We start from the raw sequence: 20,571 nt of genomic DNA, 5'->3' as shown, positions 1-20,571 counted from the left end.
ATATTTTTTCTTTGTCATTGCCTTCGCCATAATCAAAATGCAAAAACTCATTTCTAGTTTATTGCAAGCTTCCAACTGATCTCATGGCTCACTTTAATTCATAGCACATAGCTGCCTGATTAATTTTTTTCAGACATTGTAAATTCCCTCTCACCTAAAGAATTGCAGTGGCTTCCATTTTGTCTACCATGGCTAAGCTAAAGTCCTCATCCTGACACCAAGCTAATCCAAGATTGATTTTTCACTTTGATGATTTTACCTTCAATCACCATAGCTTTTTTGCTTCAGCCAAGGCATTAGAAGATCTTCCTGCAGTTCTGGGAGGAGCGCCTCTGCCCAGCCCCCGCCCTGTCTGGGATATGAGGAGCGCCTCTGCCTGGCCACTGTGCAACCTTCAAAGTGTGTGATCTTTTCTGTCTTCCCCAAATTTGAATTTTCGACATTAAAGTTTACTTTTCAATTAAAAAAAAAAAAAAATCTTCCCTCTTTCCCTTCACCTGGTTCAACCTGCCTCCTGGTTGTTTCTTGCTGTGTGGTAAAGAATAATTCATGAAAAGTAAAAAAGTGTTTAAATTGCTTCTACCATGGATGAGCAGAACAACAGCAGAAACTCCCGTTAGGTTGGTGCAATTACTTTTGCACCACTCTAATACAAATTTAATGAGTTAAAGGAATTTAACTAGGCTTCTTTTCATTTCCTATGTCAGTAAACTATTTTCAACATTAAAGACAAACAAAAAGGCTTTTCAAGCAAAATATCTCAATTAATTATACTTTCTTATTTTCTAAAAGGTCTAATTAGTGTAGATATTTTTAATGAAAATCTTGCTTTAGAAACGAAGTAAATTAGGGAGATATCATTCATGACTTTTTAAAAATCTGGTTTTTTAAATCTTAAAAAAAGGTACTTCAGGTTTAAAAAACATTCTTTATATATTAAACGCTACTGGTACAAGAAAAGATAAGTTATGAAAATTGGATTTACATTTTCCAGTGAAACCTACTGCATAAGAAAATTACTCTCCTATTTCAGATAATGCTACGTCAATAACATTTCTAGTATAGAAATTGGACATGTTTAATTTGAATAAAAGAAAAATGAGCACTGTTTTAAAATATTTAAGAAGTTGTTATACAGAAAGATGATTAGATAAGCTTTCAAAGTTGCTTACTAGGGGAGAACCAGGACAAATAGGAGGCAGTTGCAAAGGGTAAGATTTTTGGCTCTGCATAAGGAGGAAGTCATGTCACCAATCCGATTTTGAAAGAGCTTCAGGAATGTCTCAACACCATTATTTCAGTTAGGAAAATGTCCTCTGGCCAAAAACTGACGACCTTTGCTGCAGAATTCCCTCCTTAATGTGTTATGTGTGATGCACGCCCTAGCCCCACTACTTCCAGCTTCAGTTTCTCAGAACTTCAGGATTCCAGCTTCTTTCAGCATCTGGGCAGTACTACATATCACACTTGGATGCAATTATATTGCTTCTCTGTTCAGCTGCAGAAGTCCTCCTATGGTCTACAAAACAAAGTCATAACCCCTTAGTATGGTTTTCAAGGCCCTTCACAACCTGCTCATCATCACTCAACCCACTGCCTCACTCAGGAGGATAAGTAAAGATTTTGATGTAAAATAGGTCAAACTTTCTTTTTAGGTAGAGTTGAAGAATTGCCTTAGGAAAATGTTACAGATACAGTGCATTCAGACAGTATAAAGGAATTTGAAAATCTTTATGGTCAAGTTAGAGAAATATGAACCAGATATCAGGACATTTAGGAGGATCTATAACTAGATGATGATCAAATACCGATTAATGGAGGATTGCCAGCCTAGAGATGTTTCTAATGGTAGAACACAGAATGTTGCCTGTTCAATGTCATGGTTAAAAATATTGAACTTGTGTTCATCACATTTACAGATTTCATGATGCTGACAGGGAAAGCAAATACATTGAATGGCAGAAACAAAAAGCTATATGACAAGGACACTGAACAAAAGCAGATAAAACCCAACAAAGGCAGGGAGACAATGACATCACAGAACCATTTGTGGGAAAGGCATAAAGATTTCATACACTTGCAAGCTTAACCCGAGTGTGACTCTCACCAGAAAAGAAGCTAATATAATCTTGGGTTGTATTAATAGACATATAGTAGCCATAATAAAGAAGATAAATGTTCCCCTGTCTTCTATAATCTAAATGAGAAAAGAATTGGTGATGGTTAGCCTGAGGAAAGAAGGTAGATTGATTGTTCTCTTTAAATATTTTTAAAAGGTGTCATGTTGAAGCAGCCCTCAAAAGTTCAATGTACAATAGGTAAAATAAAAGAGGAGATAAATTTGGGTTTTCTTTCTAGCAATGAGAACTGCCATGGAGAGAATAAGGTCTCCATTACCAGAATGGAGCAGTTTTACATAAACTGTAGGTTGGACTTAAGTCCTAGAGAGGAGATTAGAATAAATAACTTGGTATTTTAAACCTTGAGATTCTACAAGTTGAGCATCCCAGAAAGCTGAGGGTTACTGGGTAAAACTGTGGTACTAGTGGATTGAGAAGGGTGGGGAGTAGTGAAGGAAAGTTGCTCCATTCTCAAGAATTATGGAGCAAAACTCCTGCTGTCTCTGAACAGTTCTATTAGACATGCTGAACTGTACTTCCACACTCATTTGGTACAAAATCTAATAATATAATTATAGGGAAAATTATCTTTCCATTTTATGCTTTGTAAAAACTTAAAAACATTTCCTCTTCCTAAATACTCTGTAAGATCTCTTTTCTAAGTTGTGTACAACATAGATTTGCTAGGCATTTTCCAGGAGTAATTTTTCGACTATAATTAAGTAAAAGCCTAACAATCAATTGTATAATGAATCTGGTACTGAGAACTACAATTTGTGGTTCTAACATTTTTTGAAATTATTTTGTGTCTAAGACAACTAGTAAAATAAATACATCTATCTGCCTATATACATGGGTCTCTTCTCACATCACTGTCAAAATGATGGCATTGGTCTGAGTGTTTTTGCTCTTCTACAATATTACAGGCATTTGGTCAACGTTCCTACAGGACTTACCTGTGCTGGCTTTGTATCAGTGATTCATGGACACATTCACTGTCTCAAGCTCCTAAGGACTTCCAGGCCTCTAATGTGGATGTTTCCCATTCCCTACCACCTCATCATATATTTCCTTGAAGCACTAGATATGGCAAAAAGTCTTACTGGGTTGGGCGTAGTGGCTCCTGCCTGTAATCCCAGCACTTTGGGAGGCTGAGGCAAGTGAATCACCTGAGGTCAGGAGTTTTAGACCAGCCTGGACCACATGGCGAAACCCCATCTCTACTAAAAATACAAAAAGTAGCTGGGCATGGTGGCATGCATTTGTAATCCTAGCAACTCTGGTGGCTGAGGCAGGAGAATCGCTTGAACCCAGGAGGCAGAGGTTGCAGTGAGTCTAAATCATGCCACTGCACTCCAGCCTGGTTGACAAAGCAAGACTCCATCCACCCCCTCCTCAGAAAAAAGAAAAAAGAAGTCTTGCTGACCAGAGCTCTCATAACTTCATTTTTCTGTCTTTCCTTTCTCTTGAGACAGTAGTTTCCAAATTTAGTGTTCATCAGAATTACCTAGGGAGCTTGTTAGAAATATGAATTCCAAGACAGCATCCTTAGGTGTTCTGATGTGATGTTGCCATGAGAGGGAGAAATCATTTTTAACAAGTTTCCCTTCCCCCAGTCCGGGTGTATATTATTTATTTATTTACACAGGCAGTCAATAGATTATGCTTTGAGAAACAATCTCCAAAGGATTCAAAATTGGCATGAGGAGAGATGTACACTGTAGTATTTTTCTCATCAGACCTAATACAATTTGTTGATGATCTACTTCTTTACATTAATGACTGATTAGGGTAAAGATGTCTCCCCATCCATATTCCTGAAAGTGACCTACAGATTCAATGTAATGCCTATCAAAGTTTCAATTACATTTTTTCACAGAAATAGAGAAAACAATTCCAAAATTCGTATGAAACCACAGAAGACCTTGAGTAGCCCACCAATCTGTAGCAAAAAACAAAAAAACCAACCAAACAAAAAAAACACTATGAAGCTGGAGGCATCACACTACCTGACTTCAAATATACTACAAAGCTACAGTAAACAAATTCAGCATGGTTCTGGCATAAAAACAGACACATAGACTAATGGAACAGAATAGAGAACCCAGAAATAAATCTATGCATTTATAGTCAATTGTTTTTGACAAACATTTCAAGAATGCACAATGGGGAAAGAACAGTCTCTTCAATAAACAGTGTTGGGAAAACTGGATATCCACCTGTAGAAGAATGAAATTAGACCCTTATTTCATATCATAGACAAAAGTCAACTCAAATGGATTAAAGACTTACATTTAAGACCTAAAACTGTAAAACTACTGGAAGAAAATGATATCAAGGAAAAGCTCCTTGACGTTGGACTGAATAATGATTTTTTTAATGTGACCCCAAAAGCACAGGCAACCAAAGCAAAAACAGACAAACAGGAGTATATCAAAATAAAAACTTCTGCACAAAAAAGGAAATAATCAACAGAATAAAGAGACAGCCTATGGAATGGGAGAAAACATTTGCAAATCATACATCTGATAAGGGGTTAAATATCAAAAATGTATAAAAAACTCAAATAGCAAGAAAACAAATAATGCTATTTAAAAATGAGCAAAGGACCTGAATAGACACTTCTCAAAAGAGGACACACAAATAGCCAGCAGGCATATAAAAAATGATTAGCATCACTGATCATCAGGGAATAGCAAATTAAAACTACAATGAGATATGACCTCATACCTGTTAGAATGGTTTGAATAGAAGAGGAAAAAAATAACAAGTACAGATGAGAATGTAGTGTAAAGGGAACCACTGAATACTGTTGATGTTGAATGTGGCTGGTACAGCCATTATGAAAAACAGTGCACAGGCCCTCAAAAAGTTAAAAATTAAAATTAAACATAGAACTATCATATTTCTAAGTCTGTGGATATTTTTTTTTCAGTACTGCAGCGGTTTTCAAACCCAAAGATTCTAAACTCTTTGAAGAATCATAATGGTTCCCTGATCTGCTTTAATTGCAATGTCCATTCATATGATTTTATTTTTTAATTATTTACTGACAACATTTACTGCCTTGGTGGCAGCAGTTTCTATATCAGAGCTCAATGCAGAGAATTAATATTTGTGCACAAGTCAAAGGGATGGGCTCCCAAGATGGACTGCAAACTAGAGTCACAGTCTGTGTCCCAGTGCTGCCCCCATGCCATACCCACCTCTTTTTCAGGGCCAGGGCTACTGCTATCATCACCACCAATCTAGACCCCAGTCTTGAGCCCCAGCTGCAGCCCACCCCACTAGGGGAGTCAAGGGATCCCAGACTGCCTAAGGCATGTGCTTGCCAGATCAGATGCTTGTTGTGTACCACTGCCTGCTGTTGGGTGCCTGCCAGCTTGAACCCAAGGGGGCCACACCTGCAGGGGCTCCTCTGCTCATGCAGATGTTCCTTATTCCATAAGCACAAAACTAAAATTATGAAGAATTCAAGAGGGCAACAGGAGAGCACTAAACCAAGTGCGGGGCCCTTTCTGAGAGAAGGGTTGTGTGTAGCTGCACCAGGCTGTGCACCCATGAAACTGGCCCTGCTGGAAAGAAAAGTGATGCAGTTCCTGGGAATTAAGTAGATGTGACAATTTATACTGTCATCTTAGGAGCACAATAGGAAGAGGGACTTCTTTCCTCTGTATTTTACTGTACTCATTTCTCAAAAATATAGCCCTCAGCATTTCTTCTGATCTTGCAGTGCCAGAAGCTGAAGTCTTAATTTATAATTTTCCCTGCATAGCAAATGTGCTACCTCCTTTAAAAAAAAAACACAGGTTGTCATTTATTTTTCTTATTAAGATGAAACCCAGTGGATCTGTGATGCCGAGATAGCTCTTATCCACACGCAACACTTGCAGGTATTAAGTTTTTGGAGGAAAAAGTATTTCTCCCACATTTCCTGAACCATACAAAACTATTTTTAAACAATACAGATGCCAGTCATTTGACCAGAATGGAGGCCTGTCAGAACTTTCACCAGAACTTTCCAGCCAAAAACCTTGCATCCTGAGAAAATGATATTTAGTCTGGTGACCCTTACCAGCCTGCCAAGCCCTGTGACCCAAACTTTTCTGAAATTTCTGTGTTCCTGTATTCTGCTTATCATAGAGTCTCTCTCTACCTTGCTGTTTTTGCTAACTAGAATCATCATCATTCCAGCACAAGCTTATAACTACCTTGGTATTCTGACTTATGGTCTGTTATTTTTGTGAACTAGTTTTTTATATTTAAGGATCTCTCTCCTTCAATTTCTGTTCACAAGCCTAAATCAAAGTACTACGTTTTGAGTCCATTTGTGTTCAGCAAAGAAGGCATATTTAGAAACACTGAATATATATTTACAGTTAACTTCTTTTTCTATCCAAGTTATCTGGTTTAATGCTGTCTTATCTACCCCTAATTTGTTGTAAAGCATTTTATTTTGGAAATATTTCCCCAAAATATGTACACATGTATCAATACATGTATACACTCTATTTCATTTCTCCAATACTGAACATTTTCTCTGTGCTCTGACTGCTACAATAAGCACTCAACTGCAAGAGTTTATACACAGGCTAAAAAACGCTCACTGCTGAGCTCCCTCTTGTTTTGCCTTCCTACAGTGACGGTGTTTTGCCTTTCTACAGTGAGTGTGTTCTGTTTGGTGTCCATGTTCCTCAGTCTTTGTTTCTGCCAATTATTTTGGGTCTGGTCAAGCACTTTAACAGCTAACAGCTAACAAAATGTTTGTAAGTAATAGAGGTGGGCTTGCAACCAAGAATGCAAGGAAAATATCATGGTGTATTATTTATTTAAGTTGTAAGGCAGCTGGAGTTACCCTCAAAGAAATAGATATGGAAACGGATAAAGCTCAAAAGACGATTTCTTTCAGGGATTGGTGAAAGCACAGTGACATTAGAATGGCATCATAAACATACCTGTAGCATGGGACAATTGACCTGCCTAGAAGACGACTGGGCCAGGAGCATGACATAATTTCAAGTCACTTGAAGAAAATCGAAAAGGTATTCAACATCAACATAAAATACCAGGAATCCTTGGTCTTGACAGCTGTGCTCTAACAACCTTGTATGACATTTATTAAGTTAGCAATCCTATGTTCCAATATACATCCTCTTTGAAAAACAGGGTGTACATATACAATACAGTAGCATCTTCCTATAAAGCTAATCACTGTAAGAACTACTGCTGTTCGATTTAACCTAATCCTAAAATTATTACTCAGCTAAAATGAATTATTATATTTAAGTTCATTTTCCATTGTACTTTCAAGATTCTTACATACCTACAAAATGATAGTTGACAACATCATATTTCTCAAAACTGATTAGCTACAATGTTTAAGGCACTGGAGAGACAGAAAGGTAAGACATAGTGTCTCAGTACTCAAGAAGTTTGAAGAAAAGGCAAGAGCCGGTGATCACATACTGAGAACAAAGACCACAAGAGTTCCAAGGTTGGAGGGAATGCTGAGGGCTCAAGTGGCTGGGGAGAGGTGTACAATGGTAGAGGGACTTGGGATGGATGCTAAGTAAGGATTGCACTTCCACAGGGGATGGAGTGATGGCAGTTACAATGCAGAGATGCAGAGGAAGGCACACAAATGGGGTTCAGGAAAGAGGCTGAAAAGCCTGAATTAATGGAAGGGCTTTTACGGGGCAGTGGTGGGAATGATCGCACCAGTCAGGAATCACTTGGTTGCATGTGATGGAAACCCAACTTGAACTAGCTTAACAAAAACGAGCAAATCAGGATAGCAGTTTGTCTTACACAATTCGGAACAGAAATCTGGCAGTGAACCTGGAAACATTTGGAACCAGGGACTCTCACTGTCTGTCATCCTGTTCCTCTGGGTTCGTGTTTCATCTTCTCTTTGGCTCTGCAGACAAGACACATGGTAGAAAACGTGAGCACTAACCTCCCTGAGTGCCGCAACTCACAGCTCCAGCACTTCAGAGAGGAGGAGAATGGGCATTGTTCTCATTTCTAAAACGAGAAGGACACTGACTGGCCAGGTATATGATCAGTTTATTTACATGAAGACTCTTTTGAGAAGCCCAGAGATTAACTCAAGGGATATAAGGTACTTTAGAAAGGGGTGTGGTTCTAAAAAAGGTGTTTGAGAAAGAAAATGGTTATACTAAAAATGCATACATATTACGTAGAAAAACAGTATCCATAAACATAGATACTCATTAAAATTTTCAAATGCCATATTTTCCATTTCTTAACCTACTCAACTTGAAATTACAAATGCTTAAAACCTCACATCAAAGTGCCAACCTGAAATAGAATTGATTCATTTTTTATTCTTCCCCCAAAATAGTTAATTTCACCTGCAATTATTATAACAAAATGCTGAAGTAGATTTATCTTAAAGACTCGCTGATGCTTTGTATTCTTTGTCAATGTCTCACTATATCCACATTTCTTCCTACTGTTTGTTTTTCTTTGTTTAACTAAACCAGCATATATAATTCTTTTACAAATTAATCTGCTCTTTCTTCTAGTTAGAGTGAAATCTTTTTATAATGATAATTGAAGGAAACTGAGCTAACCCCCAAAGTATAGATTAATTATGTTATATCAGGATTTTATTGTGCATATTATGTTTTGAGATCTAAGATTTTACCAGTTTCTTATAATAAACCATATTATAAGGACTAATTACTGCCTTCATTCAAAAAAGATTGTACAATAGCTTTTGACTTAAATAGGAGCTCTGCATATTTCAAGGCTATAGGAAAAACTATTGGTAGAAGCACGATAGAAAAACTAATATTTGTTCTATGGCAAATCTGACATTTTAAGGGGTATAGGTTCTACAGTCAACACTCCCCTTGGAACAATTTTGACATTTGTTTCCTGGAACATTCCTCTTTGCAATATTCAATCCCTTCAACCCAGGTCCGCTACACCATGTACCCCAAAAGCTGAGACTCAGCCTCCTTGGAAGCAGGAACCTCCTCTGACTCGTGTGGCACTGTATCCCAGTACCTTCAGTGGTGCTGAGGCCAGAGAAGGCAATCAGCAAATGCTGAATAAATGAATGAATCACATAAAATATTTGTATTCATAAACAGAGTCAAAACATCCTTCAAGCAAAATGAACAAGGTTAAAATGGAGAGGTCAGTGAGGCAGAGACAAACATCCTATAATTGTTTCCTTCCTTTAAAAATGTCCCCTCAGATGCACACACAGTAAGTTATTCTTCACATACCAAAGCTGAATAATTCCAAACTCCTTTCATTCCACTTCTGTTACTGCTTGAGGATAAAGTTCAGTCTTTAAAGGACAAAGAAGCTTCTTGCCGGGAGTTGGCCAGATAGCTCAGGACACAGCTCTGCAACCCATTCTGATTGTCCAATGTTTCTTTGGATAAACAGCATGATTGCACTGCCTGGAAAAGTAATTCCTTCTAGATGCTGGCAACAGTCATTCTGAACCATAAAAACTGTACAAGGAAATGATGAGAGTGTCAGCAAACTCAATCAGTAGGATGAGATCAGCTTTTACTGGGCTCCTTGGATAACCAGACAGCTCATAGCATGCTCCATGAATCAAATCTGCCCAAGCCCCAACATCTAGTTTCATACAGCACACCACATGTCTTTCTGTTACACCCAAGACATTGGCCTAATTAGCAGAAATGAAGAGCATATGGTTGGAGGGAGGGAAAGGGCAGACACTAGGAGTTCGAGGTATGTATGGGGCAATCCAGGGGGAGATATGGATTAGCAGATATAAAAGGCTAAAGATCAGTGATGACCTAAATCATAGCTAACGTGTACTAAACACTTGCTAGACACTGTGCTAAGAGCTTAGCATATGTGACTTTACTTAACCCTTGCAACAATTCTTTGATATGCTCTGCTTTATTCCTCATTTTACACACAAGGAAGAAGAGCCTAAGTGAGAGTAAGCAATTTGTTCATAACTAACAAATCACAAAATTAGAATCCAAGCCCCTGTTTTTCTGAATCCAGAGTCTATACCCTTAATCCCCACATACACTGTCTTATAGAAAAAAGTTCTAAGCTAAATCTCCTTTTTCCCTACCTCCCATCACAGCCAGCCGTCTTATGACCATTGTTTCTCTCCTTTGAATTCAGTTTAGTCAGTCTCCAATGATAGCCATCACTTCCCATCTTCACCACTCCACTGGACCTGCTCTGAGTGTACCAGTTAGGATGTTTAGAAATGCAACTAGCGGAATACCCAGAGAGAAGCCTACATAAAAGGGTTGTTTGATTTTTTTTTTTTTTTCTCCCAGAATAGGAAAGCCCAAAGCTGAACAGGCCTATGATTTGTTCAGTAGCTCAATAATGTTATTGAAGACCCAGGCTGTTTCTTCCACCCTACACTCTTGTACACATTGGCTTCATCCTCCAGCCTGTTGCCCCATGATTGCAAGGCAGCTGCACTCCCTCAACTGCAACCAAACTGAGGAAAGAAGGAAGGAACAGGAAAATACCACTACTTTTGAACTTTTTTCATTATATCAGACAAGAGATCAGTCATATTTTCCCTATGTCTCACTGGAAGTGTGTTTTAGGGCTGTCTCTAACTGAAGGGGATGCTAGGAAAGAAATGTGTCTGGCATTTTTATAGTTTCAGTTGTGGGAGGCAGGTTCTAGGATCCAGCAACATTAAAGAAGAGGAAGGGCTCTTGCTCTTTAGAAGCTTTTGTTTCCTCTTGAGTAAGCAAAGAGAAGTGTCTGCCACCTCCCTGTTAATTTAGAGGACCACACATGGTAGAGATTTCTGGTGTTCACCAGCATCTGTATCCTTTTCTTCTTCATGGGTTCTATGTTTCTCAGCCCTTTGGGATCTAGACCAACAGAATGTGATCAAGTGACAGGATCACATAGGTTGAAAAGATTAAAAATGGATATACCTTCTTCACAACTTCTCCTCTACCCAAATGCAAAAGATTCTGTGGAGGATTAGGGAGTCACAGAGCTACAAGCCGGAAGTAAGCTGGATCCCTGGATGACAGCATGGAGCACAGCCCCTAAATCTACTCTGCTCTGTAACATGGATGAGGAATATATTATGTTAAGCCACTCAGATGTGAGGGTGGTTTGTTACCACAGTTAACCTGCCTTGATTAAACAGAACATACATTTTTTGGAACTAAGAAATATCCTATACGTTCAACAAGCAAAAAAGCCTATTCCCTACTACTTCATTAATTTGTATTATCTTTCAGGTCTCTGTAGGTATCTCAACCCTAGAATAATATAAAGTGTGGAAGAAGAAAAATGGGTTATAACAATGGCAATTCAAGTAAAATTGGTAGGGGAAGCCAAGACTTGTAGAAATGGGATGTAAGATGTGTGCCTGGAAAGGGTAGCAAGAGAAATGAACAGAGGAAATCTATTTCACAATTTTTCTCCTCTCCTCTACTCAGCTACCCCTCCCTCTCACATACACATTCCTCTCTCTTTTATATTCAGTATGTGCATATCATTTGCACTTTTTTACTTGTAGATCTTGAAACATTCTTTGGAGTTTTGTAAATTCCCTATTAACATGAAACTTAAGATTCATGACATAGCCATTAAGAATCATGCCAACCTAGCCTCCCTAGCTAAAGAGATCTTCTATTTGGGAGAATATGACTGAGGTCTAGAGCAGGAATTTTCACTTGGTCTGAATTAGGTTTTTGGGAAAAAAAGAACACAGACTTACTCAGGCTAAGTCAAGGTAACAGGGATAACTATAAAAAGAAACAAAAAACAGAGACTTCCTAGGAATCCAAGAACAGAAAAAAACAAACTCCACAAATACAAAAGTTGCACTGGGGAGTTCAACAGAGAAAATTTCTGCATGCAGAGAAAATTTCTGTATCTTCTCTTTAATGGCCATATTATTAAAGGATATATTATCAATTACTCTCTACATTTCTGTTTCTGTTGGTATAGCTTCTCAATTCTCCTACAATAAGCAGCTGTTTCCTCAACATCTACTTCATAGCATTTTTCTATCTTAGTACCTCTACTTACTTACTGCTTCTTTCTTCTTTTTTTTGGAGACAGAGTCTCGCTCTGTTGCCCAGGCTGGAATGCAGTGGCGCGATCTTGGCTCACTGCAAGCTCGGCCTCCCAGGTTGATGCCATTCTCCTGCCTCAGTCTCCCAAGTAGCTAGGGTTGCAGGCACTTGCCACCACGCCTGGCTAATTTTTTGTATTTTTAGGGTTTCACCATGTTAGCCAGGATGGTCTCGATCTCCTGACCTTGTGTTTCGCCCGCCTTGGCCTCCCAAAGTACTGGGATTACAGGCGTGAGCCACCTTGCCCGGCCTCTTTCTTCTTCATAACTTCTATTTGTTCATAACCCCCCACAGCTCCTATTCTTTCCCATGACATTTCTGCATGTATAATTTTATCTTCTCAACTGCACCATCAGCTCCTACTGCTACTTGCCTTGGTCTAGCTCAGTCGACTATGGACAGGTGGAGGCAGACATTTGTTACACTGCAAATGGTTATCTAGGGCCCAGCGGCCATGGTCTTAAATACTGGGATGGACATAACCAGTATAACATTTACCGAGCTATTAATTCTCAATGGATAAGCTTCACAGACCCGTGTTACATAGTTTTATCATTGTTCAAGCTGACGCTTGTGTGAGTAGGCAAGGCAGCTATATATGCATTCTTTGACAAATATTCATAAGCATTTACTAAATAAAGCTAACTTTAGGTTTTGAGCCCTGCTGGGGACAATATGTATACCACCACAAAAGTGTACATAGTTGTACTTTGTAAGTATACATAGTGGTATACATAAAGACCTAAAATGAACTTCACAGTACCTCCTTCTCTTACCACTTTCATCTATTAAGGCTACCTATTATGCCCACATCCAACAATTTTTTAAATACAGGTAAATTTCACCTTTTTTAAAATAAAGTAATACATGCAAATGGAAAATTTCAAATATTATACAGGAATACTAACAAATTACATGTCTCCCTGACCTCCTACCCAAGGCTCCTATTACCCCTCCCTAAAAGTAACAACTATGCTTCCATAATTTTTATACAAACAAATTCAAATGTAAATGGGAAAAGGTAGCTGTAAAGGTGAAATAGGGAAGAAAAGCAATCGTACCCAATTTATTTGGACAATTGTAGGGCCCTTATGGAGCTGAAGAGTGGGCTCCTTTTCTTCCCCTAAGACACATAATGAGTCTCACTGTCCTGCTAGAAACCTCAGAGGGGAAATTCCACAATACAGAACTGATTGCTTCCATCAGATCCGAGTGAAAGTTCTTTGTTCAAGTCAGGTAGCACCTTTTAGGTTCTCGCCAAAATATACATGAATTGGTGGGTGAAAGCTGGCTGGCATCAAAGACCAGATTTTATGTTCCATTAAATAAGACTACTGCAGGAACAAAAATCTGTCCATTCAGCAGGAAACTCCCAGATGTTCAGCCTGATAAATTAGAATCCCATCTAGCCCTTTTGTCCTCCCACCTTCATTCATACATGTCAGTAAATATTTCTCTCTCCAAATAACAAACATCGAAGGTCCGAGTCAAAATAGATTTTGTTGCTTCAGGAAATCTCATAAAGTTTGCAGCAATGGAGGCAATGCCCACTGCTCTGTGCTTATGATAAAAATCTCTAAAATTACTAAGGACCATCTAAAACCTCTAAGGGGACCCTGTGTAAGTTTCTTGCCTCCTCATAATTCTGTCTTACCCTTTTAGTCTAGGTAATACACTTCTATTTGCCTCTCCTCTACTAAATTCTCAATTGTCCAGTAATGTCCTGCATTGCCCCACAAGAGAAAGTTAATCTCTTACTTTCAAAATATAAATGATGTAGGGCTAAGCATGGTGGTTCATGCCTGCAATCCCAGCACTTTGGGAGGCCAAGGCAGGCAAATTGCTTAAGATCAAGAGTTTGAGACCAGCCTAGTCAACATGGCCAAACTCTGTCTCTACAAAAAATTAAAAAAATTAGCTGGGCATGGTGGTATACACCTGTAGTCTCAGCTACTTGGGAGGCTGAGGCACAAGAATTGCTTGAGCCTGGGAGGCAGAGGTTGCAGTGAGCCAAGATCTTGCCACTGCACTTCACCCTGGGCAACAGAGCAAGACTCTGTCTCAAAAAAGGAAAATATTTTAAAATAAAAGATGTAGTTAACCCTACAAAAGCTGATACCTTGCCACTTCTTAACAATGATCTAGGACATGGTTCACCAAACTATAACCCATAGGTAAAATCTGGTTGTGTAAATAACACTTTATTGGAAAACAGCCACATTCAATTGTTTACATATTGTCTGTGGCTGCTTTTGCACTACAATGGCAGTATTGAGTAGTTCTAACCAAAACTATATGGCCCACAAAGCCCAAAATACTTACCATCGGCCCCATACAGAGTTTGTTTACCCTTGATGTAGGAGGTTGGATGGGGCAATCTATCATGAACGTACTTTTGGCAAAATACATAAGACTTGACAGACATTGGCCTTGTTATAAGACTACTGCTTATTTAACCTAAAGTCTAGCCGGATGCAGTCCCAGTTAGTTCATAGATTCAACAATAACCTCAGAGACCCTGGACTTTTACCCTCTCCCATTCTGCCATCTTTATCAGATTAATTTACCACTTCAGAGTTTCCAGATAGGTACAATAGCCACAGGTATCCTCTTAGGACAGCAACTGAGACAGAAGAAATGGAAAAGGCAAAAAAAAATTCTTATGAAATTCTTTATCATGAAAAAAAAGTTTTCCCAGAAACCCTTGAAAGAAATTCTCAAATTGTTTTGCATGCATAACCTTGGACCAAACACAAAGGGTACTGAGGTTGCTATGGTGGGTTTGGAGCCAGGGTTGTCATGCCTACTTGCATATTAGAATTATCAGCAAAGTAACGAACAAATTAGAAAACATTAACATCTGTGCCCTATCTCAGTCCAATTATGGCAGACTCTTTCAGGTGGTTCTTAGTTCTCCTTTAACTCTTAAGAAGATTCTAGTAGGTAACCAGGACTGAGAACCACCAGTTGAACTAATCATGATTCACTTCCTGGGGCTGAGCATGTATGTTTCTACATGAACAAAAGCAGGGTTTATTGTCTGGGAAGAAAAAGGAACAACTGGGTAGCTTTTGGGTGGGCGATCAATGAAGTTTGTCACAGTCATCTACATAGACACTGAAGCAATTCAGATAAATGGTGGACTTAGGGGAAAGAGACTGGGAGCCAGGAACCACCCAGAATCTTCCACGAATGAGGGGGAGCACCTAGGAAGTTTACGGGCAACCCCTTCAAGCAGGGAAAAGGGCCATGAACTTCAATGGAAAAGAAGCCTACACGCAAAGATCACAGGAGACGGAGGTGTCAAGGGAGGGAAGGAATGTAGGGAAGAAAGGAGTGCTAAGGATACAATTAGTTCAATATCGGGCATATTGAAAGTAAACTGTCTGTTATCTCAAGGTTGAGGTGTCTAAAAGACTTACGAGTCTAGAGTCAGAAAAGAAGTAAACTGCATTCTTTCTAGGACACTTTTTAGAACAATAGGTGGCTACTAAGAATTTCCCCAGGGAATTGGCTTAAACTGGAAATGTTCCAAGAAACTACTATCTATGGGGATGATGGAAATCATGAACCTGAGGTCGTTCTGTGAGATGCTTAAAATATAAAGAAAAGTGAAGATCTGCACCTTGAGACACAACAAACGTAAATCAAACCTAATGCCAACTGTTAAGACTGTCAATTTATCCTGAACCCCTTCTAAAGATAATAGACATTTCGATGATGTACTTGACATATTTCAAACTTTGATGGTAAAAGGAAATCACACTATTTTCAACTAATAAGAACAATAAAATGAGCAGGACAAATCCAAGTCTTCCAATTCCAAATCCCTTGGATTGAATCCTCACTTAATCCAAGCTCTGATTTGCACATGACTGGTAACTGCAAAATCTGAGCGACTTTTTGTCTCCAAGAAACACCCTGGAAAAATTGTTTTCCTTGCACTCATTTCAAAACAGTAACTGCTCTACTTTATTTAAGATTCCTTGTCAAGGGAATTCAATTAGCATCAGTCTGAGGTTACTTCCGGACTTCTTAAACTTTTTTAATCCTGTGAAATCTCTTGGGTTTTCCATGACTCATATCTACTGTCCACAAAAAATAAGTTCACATTTCATCTTACAAATTCTGAGGTATTTCTGGTCTCCCCCCACTATCACATCAAGTCTGAAAGGAGGAAGTGCCCAAGGGGAGGCAGTAGGTGGTGAATGCTGGGTCACCCACAGTTCACTGCCTTTTCCCCAAACAGCTATCCAGAGCCAAGGGGCTGCAGTCTCTGTGGCTTCCTGAGAACAGCCCATGATCTCCCTATGGGTCAACTTCCAGTTTAGAAACACTGGGAAAATACTGAACGTCTACTTTGTAGAAAGACAGACTCTGAGTTAAACAGAACCCAGGAATGCTGAAACAATAACATTTGCCAAATTTACTCTACTAATAGCATACAAATCTCAGCTTATCAATGGGCAAATATTTATTGCTTGCTATTATTAAAATTAAACATGCTATCTTCATTGAACTATCATAAGATGAAAATTCCATTTATTCAGCCTCTAGTTCGACAAGTACTTGAGTGCTTACCATGTGCAAGACACAAGATGACTAAAACACAATTCCTACTTTTCAGTAAATAAAAAAATCTTAAAAATAAACCCTTGAAGAAAACATAATATGATGCTACAACATGTCACAAAGCTGTCAGGGTGTACCTGATTATATCTACAGGATTGCTATGATAGGCCTGCCAGAAATCCAACCACATGAGGGTCTTTCTAGAAAGGCATCATGAGGCCACAGCATTAGGCAGTTAAGTCTGGCACTTCTGTGCCTTCCTGGTCAGAGGGGAAGTGCAATTCTGACAGCCTATGGCCGTCAATTGGATGTCTGCTCTGTTCTTTGAGTAAAAACAGAAAGAGCTGTTTTCACTAACATAAGTGATATTGGGCCAGATAGGAACACATCTTGGTACTCTTTTCCCAAAAATAAAGATCTATTAATATCAACAAATTTTAAAAACAAATATTTATCAAGAGCCTACAATGTAGCGCAGTCACAAAGTTGAGGCCTAAGAAAAACAGGTAACAAATGAATAATCTGCATAGAATAGGAAGTAATCAATCCAATATATTTACAATTAATGAGATCTCATTGGAACAGAGTGTCCAGTTGGTGACAAATTTTTAATGGATGTGTGGAAACTAAAGCAGATTCAAAGTGAAATAGTAAGAATGATTAACAAAGAAAATTAGGTTGCATAAGAAAAGGTTATATTAGAGTTCCTAAACTTTGAGAAGACTAAGGGCAGACTTGATTATCATCTTCATGATTGAGAGAGATTTGATGCTGTTTTCCTTAAAGACTCAGATGTGAGACAGTGAAATAAAATTAAAGCATCTGTTTAGCCATTGATCCAATCAATAAACACACATAATATGGGCATCTGCCTTGTTACCTAAAACAATAGGAGACTGTAGAAGCACGAAGATGAGTACAACATAGTCTCTGCTAATAAAAGGCATTCATTTGGACATAGAAAATAATTCCTTAAAAAATCAGTTGATAAAACTCAAGAATTGGCTGAAGGAGAATATGTAATATGAATAAATGCCTTGACACTGTCAAGAAGAAAATCGATTGCTACTCAAGATCATTATAATCAGGACACAGAGCAAGATAATAACTCTAGTTTCTTTATAGATTTGTGATACTAGAATCTGCACCCTAGTGTTACAGTCAACAGTTCCCTACAAAGTGACATTAAAAGTGATACATAACTACGATGTAAATAACTGGATTTATATTTGACCACTGACTAATATTATGATTTCATGTCATATATTCTTACATCCATTTCTAATTGCTAATTAAAAGTGACACCTAACTCCTTGGATTTGAGGGAAGTCATCTGATAGTCTCCTTGGCAAAGAGTTGAAAATGTAAACTCTACATTAAGATTATCGCTACCAAACAGACTGCAGTTACAACACGAGAAAACTATTCAGAACATACAGTTTGTAACCTTTGGGAATGGGCTTTTTGTTGTCAGCATAATACTCTGGAAGTTCATCCAAGATAAATGCAAATGCATTTATCAATAGTTTATTTCTCTTTATTGCTAAGTAGTATTCCATGGTATGTATTTACCACAGTTTATTCACTTTTTGAAGGACATCTGGGGTAATTTCAGCTTTTGGTTATTCCAATGAAGCTATGAATGTGTGTGTGCAGATTTTTGTGTGAGCACACTTTTTCATTTCTCTGGGATAGATACCCAGGAGTACAATTGCTGGGTCATATGAGAGTTGAATGTTTGGATTTTTTTTTTTTTAATAAAGAAACTTTCAACCTGTTTCCAGGATGCCTGTACCATTTTTCATTCCTACCAGCAATGTGTGAGTGATCAAATTTTGCAGCATTCTCACCAGCGTTTGGTGTTGTCACAATTTTTAATTTTAGCCTAATGGGTGTGTAGTGTCCTGTGGTTAGTTTTATTTTAAAAGGATAAATACACTGCTCTGGGAGGCAAGGGGCAGAGTGACTAAGTCCAGGGAGCAATGGGTGTGGCAGTGTTGGGGGCAGTAGAGATCTGGTTAGGAAAGCTTCCAAAAAAAGGTAACATTTGGGTTGGGTGTTTTTGGATTTTTAGACAGGGTCTCACTCTGTCACCCAGGCTGGTGTGCAGTGGCATGATCATGGCTCACTGTAGCCTTGACCTTCTGGACTCAAGAAATCCTCCCAACTCAACCCTCCCCAACCCCTTAGCTGGGACTACAGGTGTAAGCCACCATGCTCAGCTGAGCTGGGCTTTAAAAAACTAAGTAGGTGTTCAGAAACTAGGGAGAAGGGAAAAATACATCCAGCATAATGAATAAAATATTCAAAACGAAGGAGACATGTGAGAGTATAAAGCATGGAGAGAAGGTCTACATAGGTGGAGCCCAGCATGCCATGCTTGCGTGAGGAGGGTGGGAAGGCAAAGGGAAAAGAGAAAGGAATCAGTGCAGGTGGAAGACGACTTGTGTGTCATGCCAGGAATTCCAAATGTGTGCTGCAAGTACAAGGAAACCCTCAGGTATGCTAAGTACAATGACAGGGCTGTTTCCATGCACTATTAATTATACCTCACAATGTCACCGCCTCTGTCCCCCTCCCCTTTCTTTTCTTACCATCATTCTACTTCAGAGGCTCACCATACCTTGCCTGGAGAACCCCTGCTTCAATTAACCCCGCCTACTGATACCAAAATCATTCTCCTTAGTCCCACAGCTCATAGTATGTTATTTCTTCTCCGGAAATCCTTGTTGGCTCTTTTCTCTGGGCAGAACAAAGTCTGAACTCCTGAGGTGGGATTTAAGAACAGAAGTGATGTGGCACCACTGCTTCCCTCTGGTAAGATAAGGTCCAGGTTTATGGGGCTGATTTCTATTCCCCATATGGGTGGTTCTTTTTACGGCTCCTAAGCTAGAAACCCATGTTTCCTCTGCCTCCTTAGCCTGCAGAAGTGCTCCTGATTCTGAAAGAGTCAGGCTCAATGTCACTCGTTCTGTGAGGGTTGCACTAATCCCCTTCCTTCCTCCACTCCCAAATTTATGCTAATCACTCTTACTTTAGGTTTCACCACTGTTTTAATCATATCACCACTAAAGTGTTTATTTCATCCTACTTTGCATTACAGTTAGTCTACAAATTTCCTCCTCAAATAGAGGAGGAAACTATTTGATGCCAAGCTTTGTGATATGGATGTAAAGTAGAAACTTGAGTTGTGCATTTATTTATATACCAATGCACCTATGTGCCTAGGATTTGGTTATATCTTAGGGAACATATATAAACTCCAAAAGAATATAGAAACTAGGAAGGGGACATAATATGTTTTAAAAAATAGTAACATAAAGCAGAATATAATTTGATTCTTAAGAAGCCATAATTGACAAATGGGATCTAATTAAACTAAAGAGCTTCTGCACAGCAAAGAAACTATCATCAGAGTGAATAGGCAACTTACAGAATGGGAGAAAAGTTTTGCAATGTATCCATCTGACAAAGGGATAATATCCAGAATCTACAAAGAACTGAAACGACTTTACAAGAAAAAAACAACCCTATCAAAAAGTGAAGGATATGAACAGACACTTATTAAAAGAAGACATTTATGCAGCCAACAAATACATGAATAAAAGCTCATCATCACTCATCATTATAGAAATGCAAATCAAAACCACAATGAGATACCATCTCATGCCAGTTAGAATGGTGATCATTAAAAAGTCAGGAAACAACAGCTGCTGGAGAGGATGTGGAGAAATAGGAATGCTTTTACACTGTTGGTGGGAGTGTAAATTAGTTCAACCATCGTG

The 20,571-nt window shown here is 38.7% G+C and overlaps 1 protein-coding gene across 1 annotated transcript in view; it reads right to left on the bottom strand.

Moving 5' to 3' along the window:
- Positions 1-9,625, bottom strand: part of NREP (neuronal regeneration related protein) — a 238,066-nt gene extending 228,441 nt beyond the window's left edge. The window contains 3 exon segments of the mRNA XM_073010771.1: positions 7,929-7,988; positions 7,990-8,037; positions 9,380-9,625. Of these exon segments, the coding sequence (XP_072866872.1) occupies positions 7,929-7,988; positions 7,990-8,037; positions 9,380-9,409 (138 nt within the window). The 5' untranslated portion in view covers positions 9,410-9,625.
- Positions 9,626-20,571: the final 10,946 nt, after the last annotated feature.

Source organism: Chlorocebus sabaeus, chromosome 23, assembly GCF_047675955.1.
Source record: "Chlorocebus sabaeus isolate Y175 chromosome 23, mChlSab1.0.hap1, whole genome shotgun sequence".
Classification (NCBI taxonomy): domain Eukaryota; kingdom Metazoa; phylum Chordata; class Mammalia; order Primates; family Cercopithecidae; genus Chlorocebus; species Chlorocebus sabaeus.
This window is presented reverse-complemented; position numbering and strand designations above follow the sequence as displayed.